Source organism: Melanotaenia boesemani, chromosome 13, assembly GCF_017639745.1.
Source record: "Melanotaenia boesemani isolate fMelBoe1 chromosome 13, fMelBoe1.pri, whole genome shotgun sequence".
Taxonomy (NCBI): domain Eukaryota; kingdom Metazoa; phylum Chordata; class Actinopteri; order Atheriniformes; family Melanotaeniidae; genus Melanotaenia; species Melanotaenia boesemani.
The window spans coordinates 6,791,744-6,818,338 of record NC_055694.1 but is presented as its reverse complement, the minus strand read 5'-3'; the positions used below and the strand labels follow the sequence as shown (position 1 = coordinate 6,818,338).

Here is a 26,595-nt window from a genome sequence, read left to right as displayed (position 1 = left end):
TATAAATTATAAATTTGTTTTAGATTTCATTGTATTTTCTTCTATTCCAGTCTTTTTGTTATTTTTCTCCAGATTTATTGAATAACAAATAAGTGTTTAGATTGCTGGGAATGGCATTAGTGTTGATGATATTGTTGTTTTTGTTGTTCAGAAACAGATGAGAAATTATCAGATTACCCACAAAATTTCATGGCAGCCTATCAGTCACCGACGTCCGCCTGGTGCCACTAGAAGTGAAGTCCAGAGAGGGATTTTATCTTTTATTCTTTTATTTTTTATAATATCTTTACCAAATTTAACCGCAGTAAATCCAAAGTGCTGCCAACACTAAATCCAAATTGACAAGGCTGAAATTCATTGCATAGGAAACATAATATAATATTAATTTAGAAACAAAGTATTTAGGGAAAATTTAGGAAAGTCCCAGAAGAAAGACAAAACTGGTTTTAAAAGTAAAATCCTTTTAACCTCGGACAGATTTTTACTTAAATGAAGCATTGTACTGAGTGCAGTAAATCCAATAAAAATACAGAGGCTCTGCTCCAATAGGATTGTGGTGAGAGTTGAACTCTCAGCTGACGCTGCCTTGGACTTGGCAGCAGCCTCGTACTGACGTTGGGGGCAGATGGTCTCTCTCTCAGGCGTCAGGCGTCAGCTGTTTACAAGCACAGATGAGAGACTTAGACACAGAGTCTCATGCACAGCCCTCAGAGGGAAACCAGGCAGTCGAAACAAAGTTCTGACAAACTCCTGACTCTTCGCCTCCTGTTGGGTTCACTGGAATTTGACAAACAAATGAAGACATGTTTGTTTCTTTAATATTTTTTTTTAATCGTGTGAAGACATGAATCATTGGAGGTAGGCAGCAGTAATACTATCCTATATTTTGTTAGACACATTAACCGTAGATGATTCCTTTCTGTTAGATATTACAGATTTATTTTCTTTATTTTCTTATTGCAGAATTTCTTAAAAAAACTTAAACTAATGAAAACTAAAACATTTCAACTTTATTCCATTGGAATTACTTTTTGTTTTACCTGTGATATGTAGCTGTTAGAAAGTGTGTTTTACTCTCATCTGCACAAGAGACACAGTGTTGACAGGGGAATCGCTCACTGGCTAAAGCTCCTCTAATTCCATTTGCTGACTGTAGGATCTGCCTGAAAAGCTTATAATGTCCTTCTAGTAACACACTGTAGCTAAACAATCGTACAAACAGCCTCATGTCTCCACATAGACGGATGATTTTACACATATTAAAAGTTGAATTTTTCATTGTTTAGGTTTTCAGTTAGGCACATCTGCCTCCAAGTGGTGAAAAATTGCAAAGTGTATTTACTTTTTTATGTATTTGTAAGTCATGCCTGAATAATGCCTTAGGTTTAATGTCTCGTTGTAACACAAAAACATATATTGGACAGACTGAGCAGACTTTTATGTAAATAGACTTATAATTTCCCTAAAAATAAAAATGGCTGTCTCAAATTAAACATCTCAAAAGACATAAAACAGCTTTAAATATTTCCCTACTATGATTAGTTTGATGATCTAATAAAGATTTAATTTATTTATCCCCTGGATTAGAAGCAGTTTAGTCTTCAAATATCTTTTATGAATAAAACTTTTTCCAGGTAATATACAGTTATACATTCAGCAGTCATTTAACAACAAATAAAACAACAAGACAGAAAACAAAACAAATGAGGTCCTCTAAATTTTCTTTTTTTCCCCAGAAAATATCCAGTTCTAATCTCAGAAATTCATTTGTAGAGTAAATTATTGCTTAAATTCTTGTACTTGTTTTACTGTCCAGATGTTTGTTTTTCTGATATTATTTGGTAAACAGATTACAAAACCACATGCACTGAACAATACATCAGAATAATGATGACAGGGGTCATTTCCTCATCTGCATCCTGTTCTCAAACAAAAGAAAAAACTTGGAGGTGTTCACCAGTTTCCTTCTGTGGATCCTGAATAGGGAATTTGGGCATGAGGACAAAAACGTCATATCCTGCTATATATTCTGCTAAATATCTTCTAATTAATGTGTCATTTAAAAACTATTTTAAATTGGAGGAGATATTTTTTATGAATGATCCATAACTCTCAAGTTAGCAGCCTCATGAGGGGGAGAGAGAAGTGAATCTGTCTCATGAAATATGTGTTTTAATTTTTTTTTTTTTTTTTTTTTTTTTTTTTTTTTTTTTTTGCAGGTGCACAACAGGAAGCTTTTTAGTGCATGCTCTTGATTCAGGGGCTTCCGTTCTCCCTGGATCCCACATGCAGGACATTCCAGTTTCCCTTCTTCAATGAACAAAGCACATTCATGTCCAAAGCAGCTGCATAGCAATAATCCTTCAAGATGGCAGTCACTTCACTCTACGTTACAGAGGAGCCAGGAGCTGGCTTAACCGATGTGGACATATGTACTCTTGAGATTAATATGCAGCATGAAGTCATCCCGTCTATTGTCTGCTCTGTTTGCCTTTCATTCGGCCTCATCTACTGCTTTTTCGGTATGTATTCTTTATGGCATTAGATGCCAGCATAAGCTTGTCTTGCATCCCTGGGTCAACACCTAACTGCACCAACTGTTTTAATGTTTCATTAGCTCACCTGGTGCCTTAAATCCTAAGTAGCAGGTGTTTGCATGCTGCTGGGGGTTTAGTGTGGATAAGCTCAAAGCTGGAGGGGGCAGATGGGATAGTTCTGAATGCCTGAATTTGACAGAGGCAGAAGAACAGCCTGAAACACTGAATGACAGTGTTAGTGTGGCAGAATGTGATTTATGTTTAATGAGCATGTAAAGCTTTAAAGAGTTATGTGAAATGAATAAGATATTATTCCCTTCTCTGCTTCCATTGAAGCAATATGGGGAAAGAAAATCAGTAGTGGTAACCTTGGAAAACACGTGACAGTATGTAAACACACATGATGCCAAGGTCTATTAGAGGATTGGTGCTATGTGGAATTAGATGAGTGTAAATTAATATTAACTTGTTGAATTAACAGCAGCTGTTGTGTAAGTATTGAGTGTTGGCTGAGTTGGGCTTCTTGGTATAATTCAGGGTTCTTCAACTACAGCAGATCAGAAAAGAAAGGAAAGAAGATAAGAAAGAAAGAAAATGTATTTTTACCTCATTTTTTCACCATTGCCACTCAGTGTGACTTAATAAACATCAATAGTGTCAAAACAAGAACTTCAAATAAATAGAGATGTCTAATTTTTTGTGCTCCATAATTTGACCCCATGAATGGATCGATGGATGGATGGATGCATGGATGGATGGATGGATGGATGCATGGATGCATGGATGGATGGATGAATGGATCGATGGATGCATGGATGGATGGATGGATGGATGGATGGATGCATGGATGGATGGATGCATGGATGGATGGATGGATGGATGGATGCATGGATGGATGCATGGATGGATGGATGCATGGATGGATGCATGGATGGATGGATGGATGGATGGATGCATGGATGGATGCATGGATGGATGGATGCATGGATGGATGAAGTTGATCAGAAAATTCTAACATTATTTTATTTCCACTTCCCAGGATACCGCTGCTATAAGCTGGTCCTGTTCTTCTCAGGCTTCATGTTCGGATCTGCATCCGTGCTCTTGCTTTACCATGTGGAGCCTGCATTAAACGTCCAGCTGGGCCCAGAGACGAAGGCGGGCATCGGCCTGGGTGTCGGCGTGCTGTGTGGACTGATGACTATGCTGGTGTCCGCGGTGGGACTCCTCCTCAGCGGCCTGCAGCTGGGAAGCCTGCTCTCCCTCTCCATCCTGGTGGTTATTGGACAGTTTCACAGCCTCACTCCGGTGTGGCTGCCGCTCTGTGCTGTGCTGGCTGCCAGCATCACCACTGCGGTGTTCACACTTCAGTGGCCAAAACTGTTCAGCATCATCTACACATCTGTGTTTGGTGCAACAACCGTGATGATCTGTGGGGACTACCTGGTGGGGACATTTATGCTGCCTAATCAGGTGTACGATATGTTTTGTCAAGTTGCCCCGCGACGGCTCTGCTGGTTTAACTGGGCAGTCACTGGGATCTGCCCTGTTTTGAGTCTCTCAGGATTACTGGTGCAGTGGTGGATAACTGCAAAAGGAGTGTCACACACAGGAAGTGAGTCTATATCTCCACCAAAGCTAAAAAAGAAAAGAAAAGAAAAATACTGTAGGACTATATATTTATAATTGAATTAAATTTTCTCTTTTTGTATAATTTCCAGCTGCACATGAAAAACAAAAGAAGCACAGCAAGCTGCACAAATGTAGAGAACCAACAAGAAGACCTCAACATTATCGTCGGCGCAGGCCTCCACCACTGAAACGCTACGCTGGAGACGTCCTGGCACCGGTAAAAGACTGAAATTAAAATGTATAATGTAAAATTCACAAGGCTATCATTTGACTCGAGACTAGAGGTACCAAACTCATTTTAGTTCAGGGGCCACGTTTGGTGCAAGATGATGTCAAGCTGCAGCAGTAAAATAACATAATAACCTACAAATGAAAACTTCCTGTTTTATTTTATTAAAAAAAAGGACAACACCAAGATGTTTCAATGAACTACCCTTTTAGGAAATATTATGGATAACATGAAGTTGCTTGAGGAAAATAAGTAAAATTTCAACAATATTTTGCCTCAAATACACATTTACATAATTTTGTTATTTAATATATTAACTTTTTTTTCATTTGTTTATTTATTTTATTTTAGGTTTTGATTAAATTATATATATATAACCTTACATATAAAGTGGAAGTAATGCGAGGAGGATGCCGTGTCAACTCATTCACAGCAACACAAATTTGATATGTCATCCGAAAAACTGCCATCCAGAACTTCACAAACAATGGTGGGAAGCTAAGACCACTAATGTTTGCCTTATTTTCACTTTGTACAGAATTTGATAATCTTAAACCTTTTATAACTAAATATATATATCGACATCGGTAAATATCGGTTATCGGCCTTAACAGCAATATTAATATCGGATATCGGTATCGGCCAAAATTTTCATAGCGGTGCATCCCTAATATATATATATATATATATATATATATATATATACATATATATATATATATATATATTATTACATTATTATATATTTTGGGTTATTATATTTATATATTTCATTTATTTTCATATACAGTTTATTTTTAATATGATTAAAGTAACCTGTGAAGAGCTGGAAGTTATTTAAATGTACATATGTGTACATTTCCACATCTGTGTAGGCATTGCAACCTTCTAATCTGACTCCCATTATAATACAAACTGTAGCCAGATCTATTAAGTAAGAAAAATATAAAAGATTTAGCAAATTCTCCGTCTGCCTTGTAAATGTTTTTTATTTAAACTTTAAAAAAATAAAAACCTCAAGTGAACAATTTAGGAGTAAATCAATAAATTACAGTTAATGTTTTTTATGTCATTTTTTTACATTCAGCAAATTCATCCTTTAGGCCAGATTGGATCCTCTGGCTGGCCAGTTTTGGCCCCCAGGCCAAACGTTTGACACCCCTGCTCCAGAATATGTTATTTAAGTTTCTAATTTAAATGAGGAATAGCTTCATCATGTATGCTGTAACTGTGGATCCTACTCTTGTTTGACTTCCAGAGTTATCTCCAGCGCCTAAAGGAGCATCAGATGGGGACGGGCTCATCCACCAGCAGCGTCAGCACTATCACACACACTCTAATTGACTTTGAGACAGGCTCCATGGTGCCTCTGACCGCTGCCTCCCCCATCTTTACAGTGTGAACAAACGCAGCATCAACAGCACTTCAAAAATCTGAGGAACCCACTGTAACATCCACATGATCAAATACTCATTTTGAATTGCTGACTTTCAGGAAAACTATTCAAGTATTTGGATCACTGGTCTGAATCCTCATCGGATAATCATCAACATGCACACTGTTTTATTTTAAATGCTTGGAGATCATCTCCTTAAAGATTACAAACAAATTTGTGCTGCATCCACAGTCATCAAGCTTATCATGGCGACATCTTTTGAGCAGTTTATCTCACACACTCTTCTCTTCATGAGCAAACTGTTTGCGTTATACAGATCCAGAAAACTGTCCTCTTCTCTTGTCCTGATGGAAACTGTCCATGGATGCAAACATAAACCAAAGACATGTCAAGAATTGTTTGACATTAAAGAATTAACAGAAAATGTATACAAGCACTTGCAATTAAATTAAGGACACTTTCACTCTGGATGAAGAAGAAATGGGATTTAAGTGACTTTGAATGTAATAAAGACAAAATATCCAGTGAGCAGCAGTTTTCTGGGCCAGAATGCCTTGTTGATGCCAGAGATCGGAGGAGAATGGGCAGACCGGTTGGACATGATAAAGGCAACAGGAAGTCTAATAAGCACTGGTTCCAACCAAGGTCTGCAGAATAGCAGCAGAAGACCACACTGAGTGCCACTCCTGTCAGATAAGAACTGAGGCTACAAAACTGGACAGTAGACGATGGAAAAAGGTTGCCTGGTCTAATTAGTCTCAGTTTCAGCTGCAGTATTCTGATAGTAGGATCAGAATTTAAAGGAAACCACATGAAAGCATAGATCCATCCTGCCTTGTATCAATGTTTCAGGGTGCTGGAGGTGTAATGATTTGGAGGGTATTTTCTTGCAACATTTGGTCTCCTTAGTACCACTTGTGCATCATTAAAACACTACAGCCACCACAGTGTAGCATCTTCTGATGGCTACTTCCAGCAGCATGTGCACCATGTCACAAAGCTCAAATCATCTCCATCTGGTTTGACAATGAGTTCACTGGACTCCACAGTCACCAGCTCTCAATCCAGTAGAGCACCTTTGGGATGTGGTGGAAGAGGAGATTTTTCATTATGAATGTGCAGCTGTCAAATCTGCAGCAACTGTGTGATGCTGTCATGTCAGTCATGTTAATTAAGGCAGTTCTGAACACAAAAGCAGGTCCAACCTGGTGCTAGCAAGGTGTACCTAATAAAGTAGCCTGTGTGTATAAGAGAGAATGTGTAATTCTGGACAATAAATATTGATTTAATACTGATTTAAAACTTAGAATGACACTCTACTGCTTTCTTATGTGAATATTAATTAAAGAATGAAAATTAAATTTTAACATTATTAATGTCTATGTGGTGATTTTTTTATATTTGAAACAAAATATGAAGTCACTGTCATGGCTGAGTGTTTTTTCCACTGTAATTTTAGGCTTTAGGAAATTATTTGGGGCAGGTTTGTCCACACTTTTCACTTTAACAAGGCACACTTTGTGTACAAGACAACTCAAAGTGCTTTACATAAAGCATTTAGAGCATTACAGTGAGGTGCAGAAGTAGCATTAAAAAGTACATTAAAAACAAACTTTTAAAAGAAATAAATTAAGTTAAATAATGACAAAAAAGCAAAAGTACAATAAGATAAGCTCAACATCAGGCTAGCCTTCCCCAGTTGAAAGGAGCTCAAGAAGGAGAAAGATTTTAAAAGAGATGCTGAAGTTACAAGCTTTCTCCTCAACAAGTAGGCCAATGGTACTGCCTAAATTAGCCTAAAGCTAATTTTTTCCATTCGGTTTTGTTGCTCGTTACCATGGTAGCATAACAGTAGATCCTGCTAAAATACACCAGCCTCGTAGGCACAGAAATGTATGTTTGCATGGTTTTCGTCGTTTTTATAGTCACAGTAAATGCCGGCTTTTAGTTGTGGTAAAGCCAGACCCGCTTCCAACTTGCCAGAGTAGTAAGCCGCTCTCGTTGATGGGATACAGTTTGCAGTATTTATGAAATCACAAACCTCTTCACCTGAGTGAACACTTCATAAACTATCGGATGACATTCTTTCATTGGTGTTGTCGAGGCTTTTTGAGATGCAGCGGCCACCGTTGTTGCAATACGTGTTTGAGAAAGTGAAGCACTAGAATGCACTACGATAGAATGTGACACACGATTCCAACGTTAGATGGCAGCTATTCTTACACAATCTACATTAATAGTTTTAATCAATTAATTCTACTACTACTTAATTCATAAGTAGTAAGTACTCTCTAAGTAGTGCCTTGGTTTGAACCCAGGTTCAAGGCTCCATCGTGCAGAGGTGAAACACTGTGGGCCATTGAGCAAGGCCCTTAACCCCTCCCAACTGCCCCCCAAGAGCTGAAACTTGGCAGCACATTGCTCTCTAGTACATCTAGAGATGAGTCAAATACAGAGCTGAATTAATTCCAACAGAGATTAATAAAGTAAAACTATTTTTATTTGCTTAACAGCATCAGGAATTATTCAAGTGTGAATCCCAGGTGATGTCTCTCTTCATAAATCTGCCTGCGTATCCATCCAGTGGTTTGTTTTTGTACATGAGGCTGAGTGTCTCAACAGCTAATCATTTTCCTTTAAAGACCCTGCGTGCACCATCAGACTGTTGTTTTTACCAGTTCTGTCCCATTTTTAACACCCGTTCAGGTAAAAGTAGGGCAGACGTTACAGAAATCCATGACATGTACTTTCTTTTATTGGATTAGTTTATTTATGCCCAACTAAAATACATCTGTTAGCTAAGCCAGACATATTTTATTAGTTTTTCCTAGTTAGATTAAAAGAAAAAAACAGAAAACACAGTATATGCAATCCACAGACGACATAATAAATATGCACACATGAATACAGTACACAGTGTCACACATGACAGTTGGCTACAGTCTAGATGATATAAATGTTAGAAACAGAGTGACAGATAAGTAGTACTGGCCACATATTCATCACATTTGATTATGAATGACTCACAGCTGCTGCTGACCTTTAATGACAATGATACAGCCTCCTCTTTCAGCCTTAAGGAAGTAATAAATGTGAAGGAGGAGCAGTAGCATGTCATTATGAAAGTAAAAGACAAATGTTCTATGAATAGCTGTAAAAGATTTAATAGTAAATGTTTAAATAAGTATGCTAAGTTGTGATTTCACAGAAAAGTGAAGTAGACCCACACTGGTGAATCAGGTTTGTGCCAAATCCCTGGTGGCTTCTGGTGGCCTCTGGTGGCTCAGTCATCACACTGCATCCACTGTGATGCAACGTCCTGAGGATAGTCCTTCTCCACCGCTTGCTGCTGCTGGTTTACACGCCACATCTTGTTGCCTTTAAACATGTATACATGTCCATCAGACCCTGTTACAGCAGCATCGGGGTTGCTGGGTGCTCCTTTGAAGAGTTGCCCAATAGATCTGGGATACGAGCGGAGATCTGTTGGGCCGATTTCATCCCACTGCCAGTATCCAGAGCCCTAAAAGGAAGAGGAAGTTATTCACCAGGCGCTCAATGTTTAGCCACAAAAATGTGTCAAAAATTTAAAAAATGCCATCTTTTTTTATTATTACTTTGAAAAAGATCAGTTTTTTGTTCTTTGGGAAGTAGAGGGCTGAGTCAATGTTAGCAGGGATGCTAGTCAGCCGTCTGGGGTAGCCGCTGTCAAGTTTTAAGCCAGTGTATCTCCACACTTTGTCTCCTGTGAAATGACATATCCAGAGAAAAAAAAGCCTAAATACCACAAAAACAAAAAACAATACTGAACATTTGAAATGTTTACAAAACCTTGGCTGCATTATTCAAGATACCCCAGCAAGAAATTCAATAAATCCACCTTTCAGAAAGTAGGATTTCCCAGTTCGCTGTGAATGAACAGCTGCACTGAGGCTTCCTGGCAGCTCCCTCCACAACGAAGAAATCGCAGTTGGGGTGCTGTAACCAGAGCTGGAAACTGTCCACATGTACTGCCCACTGAAAGCATACATCTTATGTGAAGGGCCTGCGGGAACACAATACAAGAGGCAAATGTACCTATCAAAATATTTCCAGTACTGAATGTTTTCTTCAGCAACAAATATGATGAGTCATGTTTTAATCTGATGACATGAGGATTCTCTTTACCCAACATAGCTGCATCCAGAGAGGTCTTGCAGGGATCTGGGAAAATTCCTTCTGGCACTGGTCGCTGAGGATAACTGGATGGAGAGCTTTTCTCTGGCTTTCCTGCAGAAGGGAAATGACTGCATGTTGCATGGATAGCATTTCGAAGAAAATTCAAACCTATGTGGGATAATATTCTAGTATTACCGTACAAAGCTTGGATCCCTTGTATGTCATCTGGGTGTAGCTTGAAGTCAGAGCGGTATCCACTGTATATGGGTCCCATCAGTGCATTGTAGTATTGTGAGTGGCCCAGGCCAAGAGCATGGCCGATCTCATGAGCTGCCACAATCCTCAGGTTGGAGCCGTAGCTTTTCCCCTCTGTCCACACTTCATCTTCATCAAAGTGTACTATGCCTGACTCAGGGGCATCAGCATGAGCTAAAACATGGCCTAAGGAGAAATAAATAATAGAGGATAATTCACTCCTCCCTTTGTTTCAAATGCCACTTTTATATCTATGAAAGCAATTAAAACATCTTGAGACATCCAGTTTTAATCACATCCTTCTCCTACCTCGCCCGTCAAAGGGCACTGGGCATGTCTTGTCTTTTCTGTGAAAGGAGATTTTGATGTCTGCTCGTCCATCTGGCACCTCCTTGAACCTTAAAGTTGACACATCACTCCAGTACCTAAAAGCAGCCTGGATGGCAAGACGTGTTTTTTCCCGACCCAGGTCAGGAGTGTAATTGTATATGCGGTACGTCAGCATCTTCTTACGCCAGTAACCTGTTCAATTACAACTGGAATTAACGTTTACATAGTTTATTACACTGTGATTGCGTATTGCTTGGCAGAGAAACCAACCCATGATTCGATATTTTAGACTTCTGGGATTGAAAGAATCTTCTAGGCCACAGCGAGGTTGGTTCATCATGCTCAGTGTGGCTGAATCCAGGTTTCCTGATGCTTGCAGGTTGGTCGCTTCCTGAAAGATTCTGACAATCAGAGGAAATGTAAATATACTTAACTTAAATAAAGTTTAAGTAAGAAGATAAGGCGACCCAAATGGATGATCCACCTCAGGGCTTCTGCTATCTTCTCGGGTGGAGGGTTTAGGTCTTTACTGTCCAGTGGGATGTGCAGGTAGCCGTACTTCCTTAAATATCCCTAATGGAAGAACAGTTAATTTAACAGTTATATGCAGGATGAACTCATTGATTTCTAGTCAAGACATTAATGCATCAAATGGTTTTTTTTCTTTTAAATGGAAAAGCAAATCTGATCTGAACTCTTTCTCTCTGAATGGCATCGATGGGAATGTTTGGTGTCACAGCTTATCTATCTATTAACAGTTCTGATTAATCCCATCCATTATCATTCAAAAATCATATTCAAATTATATTACTTTTTCTACGATCTGTCTGTCAGCTTGAACATGTACAAACTCACTTACTGAGGAAATTCAAATGTTAAATCAGCACAACTTCTTAAAATAATCTAGCCTTAAATTTAAAACAGCTTCTAAGTGGATACCGAGCCTTGATTCAGCTATTTAAACAGCTCCACTCATTTCTTACCACGGCTTCTGTGAGGTTGTTTCTGCTCAGAGTAATAGACGAGACAGTTGTCAGCAAAACAAGTAACACCATTAACTCCAGCCTACAGGGCATTTTCCTGTTTGAGTCTTTTTCCATTACTGAGAAGGTAAAAAGATTTGGATCCAGCACAGCAAGTTGATTTTTTTTAACCTATCCACAAATGTTCTTTCTCTCTAAGCATCACCACATCCATCCTCCATATATTCGCTCTTTGACTTGTGTGCTGAGGCTGCTGTCTTAGTTTAGACATCTTGTTTTTATACCAAGTATTTGTTCCGGACCAGCCCTCAAACCACATACTAAACTTTGATGAGGAATGTAATGTGTGGACTGTAATAAAAATAAAAAAAAAACCAACACATATTTCAGCAACTAGCTGCACGATCATGACTTCACACACAACCATTTAAAGCCTTTTGTCTTGAGGAGTCTAAAAATAACTTCCCACAAATGTTGTTTACTTCAAAGGAAATAAATGAATTATGAATTAAGACTGCTTAAAAAACGAGATAAGTTACCCAATAACCATTAAACTTACTGACTGACGACCAGCTATGTAGCTGTGGTGGGGTAAAAAGGACATTGGTATTTAATTAAGATGTAACTCTTTGAAATATTCTCCAAATGTGTGCAGCAGAAATGCTGAAGTTGCTCACTTCTGATTTCTATTTGTGAATTTTATTCTACAGAATCTGAGCATTCTTTACTTTATGGGTACCGCTATGTGAAGAAAACAAGTGACCACATATCCTCTATGGGACAACAGAGGCTAAATATATTGTTCTTAATGTAGAAGCCCATTCAAGGAAAACCAGTGACGCCCCATGTAACCATTGAAACGAAATCGTCTGGAGCAGAGACGGAGGACGGCTCCTTTTTCTGCATTTTCTTCATGGCGTTATGGCTCATAAAACTGAGATTGTAAAGAGACTCAATCCATGTGATGGACTGATCTTACTGGAGGAAAGCAAAATTCTTATTCTAATGAGAAAAAAAGCACATAATAGGAAACCTAAATTGATATTTTAGAGGATCTATACTTTTCTCATGCACAGTGGGCATAGTTTTAATTAAAACTGAATGATATTTGCAAGTTATGAATAGCAAACAAGCCATTCATGATATCTGATTTGGTGTTGTCCCTGCAAAGGGGACTAAAAGTTTGGATGGTTTTGAAAATGCAAATTGTGGTTGTCTGTGTGTTAACTGCTGGTTGCCAGGGTCTTGGGGTCCTTTTCGTCTGCTTCTGACCCTTGGGCGCAGTCACATATGCACAATCGCACTCACTTGCACAGTTTTTACTCACACTTACATCCACTGCAGCTTTTCTTTATCGTTCTGTGTGTATATATATGCATATCCAGTATGCTTATACAGTTACTGTGTTGTCCTGCAGGTTTATGCACTAACAGGTACAATAATAAAAAAGTGAAAAAGCTGCAAAGATTTTTTGAGTAAACTTAACTAGGTTGTGTGAACCTAAATTAAAGGGTTAATCAAAGGTTAACATAGGACAGATTTTCATCTCTAAACATTTTTGAGCTGAAGCAGCTCATGTTGAAAATCCCTTTTTTTTCCCCTTTTTCCAACTTTATATTACTACTTTAATTTAAAACATTTAATGTAGGTTCACACACCACAAGTCTTTTTGTTGACAATCACACTTACACTCACTCCTAGGGAGAGATTTTCACAATTAACCCTTTAGTGCCTGTGGAGAACCCACACATACACGGGGAGCACATGCATACTCCACACAGAAAGACCCGGCTCAAACCACCTCCATCCCAGCTGGGACTCAAACCAGAAACCTTCTTGCTGCTAACCACCACACCACTGTGCAGCCCAGGAAGTCTGTATTTAAGAGTTAAAATATCTCTCACAAAACCATTTTATTCATTAAAACAATGTAACGTTTCCATAGCAACATTTTATATACTTAATTTACAAGAATGTCCAGTATATGCCTCCAACCTAAATGTCAATATATTCATATCCAGTAAAGTGAATATACCTATATAAACAACACACACTAACACACACAAACACTCAAATATACACTATAGTATCATGTGTGTTTGAACTTTTATTTGGTACCAGCTACTTACATGTATTCATAGTACTGTTATGGTAAAATAATACTATTCCCAAGGCTTTAAAAGCTATTTTAACATGCATGATGCCCATAGTTGCATTTACAGAGGCAAGTATCATTATTTAAAGTTGTCTCATTTCGTTGCACAGCTGATTTGAAAACTTGACATTTTGAGCCAGTTCAGCTTCTTTTTGCTCACCTAATTGCTCATCCAGTGGATGCCCCTAATGATTGTCTGCTTAGTTTTCTTGCAGGGGAGGTGGGTGTTTTCTGTTAAGTTTCTTTACAGGTGTAGTAGCTGGTTGTTTGAGTTCTCCACTTCAGTTGTACAATTGTTGCTGTTGCCTGCTATCTGTTGTGTCTTACTTTCCTCTTTCTTCTCCTCACATTCCCCCTTACTTTGTTTGCTCTTGTCAGGTCCAGCATACGTATGTAACATTGCCATAACCAAAATAAAGAACAATACTCCGGCATCAAAAGGAGCTTTAGATCCACAAAGCTCCTCTTGGCGAAGCAAATTTTTTTTAACACAACACATTTTTTTAAAAAAAGAGGAGGGGGGGAATGCAAAAAAAAAAAAAGGATTATTTGCTTTTTATTTATCTTGTCAATTCAATTCCATTTATTAATCTTCTGCAAATCCATTTTTGCATTTCAGGGCTGCAGCACATTCCAACAAAAGTTGGGGCGAGCTTTCACTGCTCCTCTTCAAGACGTCTAAAAGATGTTCTGACATTTGAGGATACCAAGCAGTTCAGACATTATTTTGACCCATTACAAGAAGTGCAAACAGAACAAGATAATTGTAGCATTTTTGGTTTCAACACATTCCCCGACGGGAACAGATCAGGGCTGCAGGCAGACCAGACTGGCATCCGCACCCTCTTCTTCCCCAGTTGTGCCTTTGTAATGTCTCAGAATGTGGTTTCTTTAGTTTTGTTTTGTTTTGTTTTTATAATTGCTATGTTGTTCTATAATCTCATTTACTTTTCTGCATTTCTGGATCTTGTACTTGTCTTTTAACTGGGATACACCACATCCATGTCTCTCAAAACATATCTGGAAACCTGGAATACTGTTTGGTCTGACAATAATAAACACTTTCAATGTGTGATGGTCTGTTCCAGATCTCTGAGTTAACATACAGCTTCTTTTATAAATAAAGCTTTGGTAAAGCTAAAATTAAAGCTTTATGAGCATCCAGACTGATTGAATGTTGATGATGATGATGATTTTCTCACACATTTGTTGACAAACTGGATATCCCCCCATCTTTGCCCCTCAAAGATTCAGCATTTTATGGATGCTGCATTTTTACCAAATCATTATCATCATTGCTCAGAATCCTGAAATGTTAAATATCATTACATTAGGACTCAGCATTATGAACCAGGAGAGACTTAAACAGTTTAATAAGTCAAGTTTAAAGAGTTCATCAGTGAGAAAAATAAAAATATGTTTTTATGTTTGTCAGACCACTCAAAGCACTTTACAAGAAAAACCAAACTGACCCATTCTTGCACAAAACAGTTTATTTATTTATTTATTTATTTAGTTAGTTAGTTAGTTAGTTAGTTAGTTGATACACTGACTGGATATCCCTTGCATATACACTCACATACCATGAACCTCTTCATGCCTATTTTTGTTTATAATTATGTAAAAACCAAATAAATACAGGCAAAAATTAGGAAAAAAAAGATGGGAATTAAATAAAGGCAAATAAATATTAAATTAATTAAACATGATAAATAAAGAAAATAATAGATAAATCATATTAAAAAAAATACAATAATATGATTGAATAAAAGCAAATAAATAAATCATTTAAATTTGTTTAATTTAAAAAAACAAACAAAGGCCAGAAGTGGTTTATCACAAATCTGTGACACTTTGCATTAAGGTGTTAAATATATCCGAGGGTTGGTTATTAAAAAGTTGTCAAATATTTTTCAGTAATCTGTGTTTTTAATTACAACTCACAACTTAAAATTGCTCAGAATAGAGCTGCAAGATTAGTTCTTCATTGTTCTTTTTGCTGTAAGTGAGATGCATAAGAAACTATCATGGTTAACTGTAGATAAATTAAGATATTGTATTATGATGTTTATGCATGATGTGATATGGAAGGGTACTCTGCATTTTTTTCAGAAGTAGATAAAATTTTTAGGGTCCTGCTTCGGTCATAACACCTGACAAGTGAGCGCTGGTCATTTGGTGGTTCCAAAACCACTAAGTAATGCTGTGATTAAGACGGTACATTATAGGGCTTCACTGGCTTGAAATAAACTTCCCTTTAATGTTAGACACATCAAAAATAAACAAATGTTTTTTTTAATTAATTGGGTTATTGTTGGTTGATTGTATTATGTACTGTGATTTATCTGTCGATTGGTGTCATGCTTTGGCTTCTGTTTTATTTTATAGTGTCATACTGGTCTTTGTATTTTTTTTTTTTGGTGGTTGGTTGATTTAAATTTTCTGTGACTTATCACTTGATTAGTGTTTGCTGTTATGTGGGTTCTGTTTTTATTTATTTATTTATTTTTTATAATGCTATATGGATCTTTGAACCTTTTATTGTGGTTGGTTGATTTATATGTACAGCGATTGAGCTGTTGATTAATGTGTGTTGTTATGCAGTTTCTGTTTTATTACTTTTGTTTTGTATTGATCAATGTATCTTTTTTAATGTTGTCACTAGGACCCCAAGAAGACTAGCGACCACTTTATGGAAGTTAATGGGGATCCTAATAAATAAATAAACAAATAAACTTATCTGCTTCGATTACAAGATATATTAGGAATAATTCAGATTTCTTTCAGAAAATTAAAAAAAAATCACTCATAGTCATGAAAACATCCAAAAAAAACTATGATGACTAACTTTTCATGTGTCCAATTGAACAAATAACATAAATACTCATCCATCTATTTATTTAAACAATATAACATTATATGAGGTATCTGTGAGCGGCAAAACTATGTGAACTTCTGAAATTAGTCTGTCATTTATACGTAAACATCATGGAGCAAAATCTGCTCTGCACAATATTTTTCCAAAAAGATGTTGTTGGTGTTCATCAGGCTGAAGGGGTTACAAAATTGTCTCCTGACAGTTTGGACTCCAACAGTTCACAGACAATCTTTAATTTCCCCCATTTGAGTACAAATAGAGGAAAATATAGTCCACTGCTAGTCCACCAAGAGTGGTCAACCAACACAGATTACTCCCAGATCAAGAGATTTAATTGTCAATTAGGAAACAAGAAGCACAAGGGCAACTAAAAGCTTCACTCACATTAGCAGATAATGCGTCCACCATCAGGAGGTCCCTGAATATAATGATGTGAAATGCTGGTTTGCAAGGAGAAAGTTGTGACTTTCAAGAATGAACATTGCAGTTCATCTGTAGTTTACTAGGAGGCTGTTTTGTAGATGCATGACACCAAAAAAGAACTTCGGTCAAAAAAAAAGAAGGAACTGATCTCTAACTAAAAAAGTATCTAAACTGTGAAACATGGTGGTGGTAGTTTCATTGTGTGGGACAGTTTTGTTGTTTCAGGGCCAGGATGGGTTGTTGTCAGGAAAAAGAACATGTGTTCCACCAGGTAAATCTCAGGACAAAATAGATCATGTAGCACAGCAGAAACATTTAACGTCTTGTACTAAAAGAAAAGAGTAAAGGACATTAAAGTTGCAGAATAACCAAATCAAAGTTTTAGTCCAAAATGCAGTCAACTGTATACTATCGTTCGGTGCATGAGGGAAAATATTCATCTATAAAAACATAAAAAAGGGGCTTTATGAGAGCCAGAACTTTAGTTGGTGTCCGACAGGGAAAACTGAGGGGAAAAAATCTATAAGCTGCCATGCTGCTTTCAGTATGAGTAATGGTTTTTACCCTCACTAAAACATTCATTTGGATTTTTAATGTAATTGAGAATTTAAATCCAAAAAGAAGAAAAACAAACAGAAAAAAAAATCACCTAAAGCTATTTATTGTGCAGAAGTAACACTGGGATGGATTATTTAAGGGTGCAGTGTGTAACTCAATCCAAGGTCAATGACCTTTCATAAATCATTAAAAACTGAAACACTACTGAAACATAAAATTACTGTTATGTTTTCATTATCTTAGAATGAGCCATTTAAAACTACTTCCTGCAGGTCTACATACATGGCAGCTGCCATATTGTGCCTCCATTTTTATTATGATGTCTCTGAATGGACAAACAACTCTGTGTGTTAAGCTTTAAGTAGCACCAGCTTTGTCTGATAGGTGCTAGAGCACCATTTGGAATAAATAATGCCTTAAAAGGCACATAGAAGACAGTACACATCCACAATTTTGAAGTTGTAGACCAGCCATGGTGCACTTGAGGCCACTGGATCCACTCAAAGGTAAAAGATATCTAGAAGAATTTTGTCCACTGATGGCCACTGTCCATTCACAGCCGTGCATTTGAGGTGATTTCTTTGCTCATGTTTACTGCCAGGTGTCAGTAATTGTTACACACTGTACCTTTAATATGAACAATGTTGATGCTGTTAAAAAAAAAAGAAAAAAAAAACATGTCAACTGTGTCTTATTTGTGTTTTAATAGGTTTTAAACAATGGAGTCTGACACAGGAATAAACTTGATAAACTTTTAGCTACATATGCAATATCTGTTAGTAGGACCGGTTTATTGATTTTTTTCTTTTTTGGTCATGAGATGTGTTGACAAAAAGAAAAATACATCCAACCTCATCCTTTTAAGGATACAAAATGTACTAAAAACATGTTTTTCTTAGAACTTCTAGTCTTCCAACCATAATTATATGCAAGTCATCCACTCCAGAAGGAAAGTTTTACAAAAGAGAAATGAGATTAACATTTAAAGCAGTGTGTATTTTAATGAATGCAATGTGTAACCTCAACATTAGTATGACAAGAGGCCGCCGGTCATTGACTAACATGTTCATTTGTAAAAGTAAGGTCATAAAACATAATATGTGCTCTTCAACAAATGTTTTTTTTTTCATTTTATACTTCAGTATTTCCTGATTATATGAAAGGTACAAACTGGAAAAAACAGACATGCACAGAACAAGTCATGATGATCTGTTTAAAGGACATTTATAAATGCTTGGTCTGGTTCACAGTTGTAGAAGCAGGATTTAGGAAGTTATTTAGGTGTTTTTATCTAAAATAAAATAAAACAACAAAAATCCAACCAGTATTTTTCATTATGAAGCTGTGATGGCTGCCACACAGACGTCCTGTCCTTTGACCTGTGTTTGCTCCCCATGTTCACTCTGAATATCAAATAGGTACAATACGTATGTGAGTTATGAACAGGAAGCTGCTATGGTCTCTCTGTATTTAGTTTGTTCAGTCTCTGCTCCTCCGCTGTTCCTTATTGCTTCAAGAATCACACTCCAGCTGCTCTAACTCCTCTCGAAGGGCGTCTGCCCGGCCCAGCTTTTCCAGCTGATCCTGTGTTGGCTGCTTTATTTCCCCCGAGTCCACTTTCTGCTGCAGCTCCTCGACCTGCCGCAGCTTCTTTCTCAGGTTTTTTATCTTCTTTGCTTTTTCAGCCGTCGCTGCCGAAGAGTCGACGGGAGGCGAGACGGAGTTCGGTGCCTCCCTCTTCCCTCTCTCAGAGATGGACACATTCTCCACGGCTTCGCTCACCAATTCCACCTCTGCGCTGCCGTCCAAGTCCTGCTGCTGCTGCTGCTTCCGTTTTTCTTTACGTTTCATGTTGCGTTTTGCAGACTTCGAAAGACCCGGTGTCTCGCTGTCCCCACAACCGGGGATCTTTTGCTGCTGCTGCTGTTGCTTTGGTGGAGCTGCATCAGATGGGGTCAGGCCTGGGGGCAGGTCTGGTTTGCTCTTGAAAAACTTGACATACTTGTTTTCATACCTAAAACAGCAGAAACACAAATTAAAATACAAATATTTTACTTTGCTCTATGATGATTGACAGTCTAGTCTGAAAACAAAAAGGTAAAAGCATGCAAACATTGCAGGTCTGAATGTGTAACCACAAAGACACCAACAACAAAATGTCTGACTGCAGAGACGATGAAGATGATGATAGAGAGCTTCTACCCAAACTTAGTCTAATTTAGGAAATGGACACTTGTTTATGACCAGATTTTGCATCACTTCCTGCCTCCTGTACCATCTGCCCGCACCTCGTCTACACCAAACTGAATAATTTCAGTGGTGGAGAAGTGTCTGACATAAACCCACAAGTATAAAAGCAGCTGATTGTTACTGTATGTGTAGAGCTGAGAGGAAAAGGGGGGGTGCACTTACACAGGGACCTCCTCTTGTGGCACATAGCCATCCTTCACCCGCCTCGGCTTCCTCCATGTCCCATCAGGTCGCTGAGTTGCAGCAATGTATTTCCCTATAGAACAAGCAAAGTGTTCAGAGGACAAACAAATCTGCCAGTAGTTTAAATGAGAGACTTGGATTTACACTCTTTATCATCATATAAATGCCATTATAAATTCTGAGTAATTATTAGTTTTATTTTAATATATTGCAGAACATATCTAAAGTCCAATGACACGTCGGCCTTTTATGCATTTTAAACCTAAAACATGTCAGTAATTGAACCTGATGCAAGAAAAATATTTATATACTCTGCCCAAAGTATTTATTTCACTGTTATATGGTGCAGTACAGTACATCATAAATTTAATAAAGAATAACCAGGCTCCTTAGACTTTTACTGTTCAAGAGAAACCATAAAACCAGGTACGTGTTACAGTACAATCTGAAAGTGCTGCTACAGGTTTTTTAGATGAAGCTGTGCAGCAATCTCACTTAATACCATTATCTACCACAACACATTATAGATGGAAAGTGATCTGAAACAACATCGTGATCAGTCAAAGTAAGCATCGCTTGATTTTGTTTGCTATATCGCTAAATAAACACAAAGTTTGACCTCGTGTAAAATGTGAGGGCAATGCAACTGTTAAAAACCCTCTTCTTTATGTTTGGTGTGAGAAGAGCAAGATGTTTGACATCTTTAAAGGATTAAACATACAGTTGAAATTTTTTAAGTTTAACACATGAAGGACAAAGCTTTATTACACACATTATGCCTTTATTAAACTTATTTTACAATATCTTCCGTTGTATGTTTCACAACTTTTTAGGGAATATAAATTAAATGCAGGATGAAATAATCAAAAATCTTTGTGATTTTAAACTTCTCAGTGATGATAATTAAACTTTTCTAGCAATCATAGCTTCATTAAAAGACAACAAACAGTGAAGTCTGTTAACAAAAAAACTGCATAATATAACTAAAGATGATTAAGGCATAAATACAACCTGCCTGATGAGTATGTTGCCATTTCTGTACTTTCACAGCACTAATTCACAGCGTTTTAACAAACAGCACCAGTCAGACATTTGACTGAAGACTTGACTTTATTGTCCATTATTTATTGTACAGTGAACAACATAACAAAAGTTTGTGAAGTGTGTCCAAACTTCATTTGTGCTTTAGGACGACACAGACAGCTACATAATACGAGTTAATGTGTCCAGTTCTGTGAATTACAACGTGATTATTTGACTAAGTGACAAAGAACTAAACTATAACAATTTTTCTCGATAGATATAAAGCTGTCAGTGTTTCAATTTGTGATATTACATTAAAAAAAAAGAAAAAAATGAACATTTCCCTCATCCAACCTCTTATCTCCCCTATGTGGGCTGGTTGGCTGTTCATCTCAAGCTCGGGTTTTCTACCAGAGTCCTGGGAGTATCTTAGCTGTTCCTAGGACTGCACTCTTCTTGATGGAGATGTCTGATGTTTCTCCAGGTGTGTGTTGGAGCCACTTCTCCAGTGTGGGGGACACGGCCCCCATTTGTCCGATGACCACTGGTACTACTGTTGCCTTCGCCTTCCAGGCTTTCTCCAGCTCTTCTTTGAGTTCTTGGTATTTCTCCAGTTGCTCATGATCCTTTTTCCTGATATTTCCTTGTTGGGGACGGCTACATTGAGCACTGCAGCTTTCCTTTGCTGCTTTTTCATGAACACAATGTCCAGCTGGTTGGCCACCACTATTTTGTTGGTCTGTATCTGAAAGTCCCACAGGATCTTAGCCCTCTCATTCTCCACCACGTTGGGAGGTGTTTCCCATTGTGACCTAGGGGTCTCCAGTCCATATTCTGCACAGATGTTTCTGTACACTATGCCGGCTACTTTGTTATGACGTATTATGTATTCTTTGCCTGCCAGTATCTTGTGCCCTGCCGTGAGGTGCTGGATTGTTCCATGTTCCTTTTTGGACAGCTTGCGCCTGAGGTCCTGTCTGGTGTGGTAGATCTGGGCTCGATTACCCTGGTACTCAAGGCTTGCTGCTGTGCAGCCATGGTTAGTGTTTCTGTGCTGTTTTTCAGTCCAGCCCTCTCTAGCCACTTGTAGGACTTGTTCATATCCGCCACTTCAGCTATCCTACGGTGGTACATCCCATGCAGGGGTATGTCCTCCCATGATGGTTCCTCCATTTCATTCTCCTCCAGGTTCCATCTGAGACATTCACTCAGTGCTTCATCCCTTGGGGCTACCTTCCTGATGTATTCATGGAGCTTGGATGTTTAAAGTCTATATATATATATATATATATATATATATATATATGTATATAAACAAAATATAAAAACATTTGTACCACTATCAATTTAAATCTGTAATTATTCACATAAACATCTAACAGATACAGTAAATGAAAAGTAACTGGTCTGTCTCAAGTACTCTGAGAGAACAATATGGAGGAAAATCTGAAATTGATCAACACAGACAAATACAGCTTGACATATTACTTTACAACTGATAAATAAATTTTCTTTTAATGGTTTATTTTGCTTTCATTGCTGTTGCTGCATATTGAAAATATAAATACACACACACACACACATATATGTAAATGTGTGTGTGTGTGTGTATGTATAGCCAGTTGCACAAGTCTCTGTCAAATGTGGTATAAACCAAGGAGATATTCTGTCCCCGCTGCTGTTCTGCGTAGACCTGAACCCCCTCAGTCAATTAATCAACAAGTCTGACTATGGCTACCAACTCAGGAATGGGGCCACTGTCAGTCACCTCTTTTACAAGGATGACATCAAGCTGTACACTAAGAGTGAGCAAGACATTGACTCATTGATCCACACCACCAGGATCTACAGCAGGGACATTGGAATGTCATTCAGACTGGATAAATGTGGCCAGATGGTAACAAAGAGAGGGAAGGTAGTCAATACTGAGGGCATTGCACTCCCAGAGGGCAGAATCATGATGGTGAGGAGGTATACAAGTATATGTCCTACCTACAAGCAAATGGCAACCACAAAGAAGCCACAAAGAAAGCTGTGAAATGAGTAAGGCGAGTCCTGAGAAGTCAGCTCAATGGCAAGAACAAGATCTGGGCAATTAACAGCTATGCCCTGCCAGTGATCAGATCCCTAGCTGGAATAATAAGCTGGCCAAAGGAGGAAGTTCAGACCACAGATGTTGAAACACAAGCCGTTTACCAGCAATGAAGGGTTCCACCCCAAATCCAGAGGCTATACGCTAAGGGAAAAGAGGGAGGTCGAGGACTAGTGAGCATCAGGGCCACTATCCAAGATTAAACATCCAAGCTCCATGAATACATCAGGAAGGTGGCCCCAAGGGATGAAGCACTGAGTGAATGTCTCAGATGGGACCTTACTTTCAATCTCATTCATATATATATATATAAATAACCTGATAAACTGACATAATGCAAGTTATAATCTGGAGATGTTTCCTGATCATGTCTGTTGGGTTAACTATTAGATTTCTTTTTATAATTGCACAAACGATATCACAGTCACAGCTTGTTTTGGACTTTTTCCTATAAAATATATATTTTTAATCGTTATTTATAGCATAATGTCATATTTTGACATTGACAGAATTCTGTGCAAAAGCTGCATACTATTACAATGGGAATACTAAGCAATGCTAGCTAGCTAATGTAGCAGCTCTTCGATAATTACATCAAAATGTCATACTTATACAAGAAAGAATCAGTAAAGCACGAAGTGGTAGATGTGACAGTGGAAGTGCGCTCTTAGTAGCTGTAGATCTTCAATCAAACACTATATTCACGTTGATAACACACCGATAGCAACAAGCTAACTAGTGACAGTGGAGAGTGTAGCGTTCCAGCTTGTAGCATGAGCTAACAACAAAACAATGTGTCGAAGTCAACAACGTTGTTTAAAATCAATAATAATCATTGATGCACGATAAAACACAGATTGAGCTAAAAGCGTAGCTATGTTTGATTAAGATAGTTTACTTCAGTTGGACAAAGGTCTGCCACATGCACCAGTCTTACCAGATTCATCTGTGACATAGGGGGTTGCCATTTTGGTTTAATGTGCTGCTCTGCTCCGCTCCCCTCAGTCGGTATGTCGCGACGTGCCTTGACGTCCCCTCCCTCACTTTAATCACACACAAAAAGACAGCTACAGCTTTTTAAACATTTGTATGACAGTTGTTCCTTCACAGGGGGTAAAAGCGGTCATGGCAGCGCATACAGACAGATGGTAAAAGCTGTGGCGTGCGGTAAAAGGCGGCAAAGCGAGCGCACCCTATTCTCCAACTTCGGAAATGACGACATGGGCCCGTGGTTGCCAGGTTTGGATTATTAGACGGATGAAATATTTGATTGGTTGAAAGTCCTACAGTAAGATAAAGGTAACTGCTTTAAAACAGCAATATTGTTAAAGACTTTAAAGTAGCACATATAAAAACTAAAAAATTAAATAAGACAGAAAAGTGCTAATATAGAATAAGATAAATTGCAAGAAATAAACAGCTGTAGTGTGAGAAAATAATGGTTGTTTTGATAAAAGGCAAAGGCAAATAGAAAAGTTTTTAACCTTGCTTTAGACCAGCTGAGAGTTTTAGCAGACCTGCAGATTTCTGGGGTTTTATTCCACACATGAGAAGCATAAAAGCTGAGCGCTGCCTTTCTGTGTTTATTTCTGACAGAGAGCAGAAAGTAAACTTGACCTTGATGACCTGAGGGGTCTGGTTGGTTCACAACAAACCAAGGGATCCTGAAAAATTTGGTCCTAAACCATTCAGTGCTTTGTAAACTAACAAGCAGGATTTTAAAGTCAATTCTTTGATGACAGGAAGCCAACTGGTGTAAAAATCTGAGGACTGGAGTTATATGATCCACTTTCTTAGTCTTAGTGAGGACTCAAGCAGCAGTCTAACTACAGCTGTCTGACTGAGTTTTTAGGAAAACATGTAAGGACAGTGTCTACTAAACACAAATGCATGGAAATGTTTTAAATTTTAATGTTAATAAGGTTTTTTACATGTTCTAAGTCTAAAAAAAATTAAGGTGATGCTGAAATTTAGTTCTGCATCCATGATGACGCCCCGATTTTTGACTTAGTTATTAGTTTTTAACTTAGCCATTTAAGGCTGAGTGTTGACTGTCAATCTTTTTTCCTTGGCTCCAAAAATGTCAATTTTAATTGAAGGGAGTTCTGACAAACTTGATCTGTAATTTAACCAGTGCATTTGATCAGTGTTTAGATAAGACTAAAGTCTCCTAGTGATATGGTTGTGTAAATGTGTGTGTCATCAGCATAGTTATAATAGTAACATAGTTTTTCATAATCTGAGCGAACTGGAGCATGTTGATGTTAAACAGCAGTGGCCCCAAGATGGAGCCTTGGGGAACTCCAGAGGTTATGTTTGTTTGCTCAGATTCATAGTTGCCTATATACACAAAGTCGACCCTGTCTTTTAGATAGGACTCAAACCATTTAATTGCAATGCCAGAAAGTCCAACCCAGTTTTTCAGCCGGTCTAGTAAGATGATATGGTTTACTGTGTCAGATGCAAAATAAAGGTAAAATAAACTTCATGCACAAGAGGCAAACACGCCTGCCATTCTTTCTCAGTTATCTCAAAGAATACTGTTAGGACTGCTACTGTTCCTAAACAGTTTTTACTGTTCAATTAGACAAAGAATTAAGCAAAAGGGGCGCATGTGTAGGTCAGCACTCTATAAATAGTAGGTTTGAATGTATGTATGAAAGGGTCTTGTGTTTTATGAATATTGGTTGGTGGGAAGTGTGACCTGGAAAGAAAGGGCAGACATAATTTTCCGCTATGTAAAAGGAATAATAAAATAAAAATGTAAAAATAAACCGAATGGATACTGTTAATACACGGTAGCACTGAAAAACAAAAAGTTTTATATTAACAATGGTATGGGTATAAATGTGCAAAAATAGTATGATCATATGAATGAGTGAAATAAACATTGAAATATTTGTTAAGGAATTTTTACAAGTAAATGTGCTTCAGTCATGATTTTACTTTAGAATATAAAAATTTTTGTAATCCAAATCTCCTTGAGATCTCATAATAAAAGGTCATATTTACAGGGTTACAGCATTTCAAACAAAAACTTGCTGAAATTTTAATTTTGCATTTATATGTAAGCACTCTTTGGTGCTCATTCTAGTAACAGTGGAGCTCATCTTCTGTTTAATAATTTCCAGTGGAAGCCATGCAACTTGTCCGCTGGAAATTTGTCTGTAACACACCAGAAACACTCAGAAATGTTGTATAACGTGAACTTCCTAATTCTGTTACAGGGTATAAAGACTAGAGAAATGGAGAAACAATAAGTGCTTTTCCACCACCAGTTTCTCTGAAAGCCACAAGCTCATATAATTGAACTTGTGTACATGCTTAAATGTTCAAGAGATTTTTTTTTACTTTTTCATTCTCTGCATTACTGGAGCAATTTCAGTCTCTGTCTGAAACACTCGTCTCTGAGGCCTTCCTCTGGTCATGATCCACAGCTCTGTGGTCTAGAGCATTGTTTTAATATAGGCTCTGAAATCTTATCATTAGAATAAAAACTTAAAAAGAAAAAAA

At 37.8% G+C, this 26,595-nt stretch overlaps 3 protein-coding genes across 3 annotated transcripts; 1 reads left to right on the top strand and 2 right to left on the bottom strand.

Moving 5' to 3' along the window:
- Nucleotides 1-673: 673 nt before the first annotated feature.
- On the top strand, nucleotides 674-7,138 carry LOC121651025 (transmembrane protein 198-like). Its single transcript, XM_042002866.1, has 5 exons — nucleotides 674-858; nucleotides 2,220-2,522; nucleotides 3,577-4,152; nucleotides 4,259-4,386; nucleotides 5,657-7,138. The coding sequence occupies exons 2-5, from the start codon at nucleotides 2,369-2,371 to the stop codon at nucleotides 5,798-5,800; spliced, it is 1,002 nt and encodes a 333-aa protein (XP_041858800.1). The 5' UTR covers nucleotides 674-858; nucleotides 2,220-2,368; the 3' UTR covers nucleotides 5,801-7,138.
- A 1,437-nt stretch (nucleotides 7,139-8,575) lies between these two features.
- LOC121651783 (matrix metalloproteinase-19-like) lies at nucleotides 8,576-11,727 on the bottom strand. Its single transcript, XM_042004199.1, has 9 exons — nucleotides 11,521-11,727; nucleotides 11,022-11,110; nucleotides 10,808-10,938; nucleotides 10,517-10,729; nucleotides 10,148-10,393; nucleotides 9,962-10,063; nucleotides 9,675-9,839; nucleotides 9,412-9,539; nucleotides 8,576-9,317 (listed from the first exon to the last, which is right to left on the bottom strand). The coding sequence occupies exons 1-9, from the start codon at nucleotides 11,635-11,637 to the stop codon at nucleotides 9,078-9,080; spliced, it is 1,431 nt and encodes a 476-aa protein (XP_041860133.1). The 5' UTR covers nucleotides 11,638-11,727; the 3' UTR covers nucleotides 8,576-9,077.
- Nucleotides 11,728-18,372: 6,645 nt separating this feature from the next.
- Nucleotides 18,373-24,292, bottom strand: pym1 (PYM homolog 1, exon junction complex associated factor). Its single transcript, XM_042005012.1, has 3 exons — nucleotides 24,020-24,292; nucleotides 19,947-20,040; nucleotides 18,373-19,548 (listed from the first exon to the last, which is right to left on the bottom strand). The coding sequence occupies exons 1-3, from the start codon at nucleotides 24,048-24,050 to the stop codon at nucleotides 19,047-19,049; spliced, it is 627 nt and encodes a 208-aa protein (XP_041860946.1). The 5' UTR covers nucleotides 24,051-24,292; the 3' UTR covers nucleotides 18,373-19,046.
- Between the last annotated feature and the right edge of the window lie 2,303 nt (nucleotides 24,293-26,595).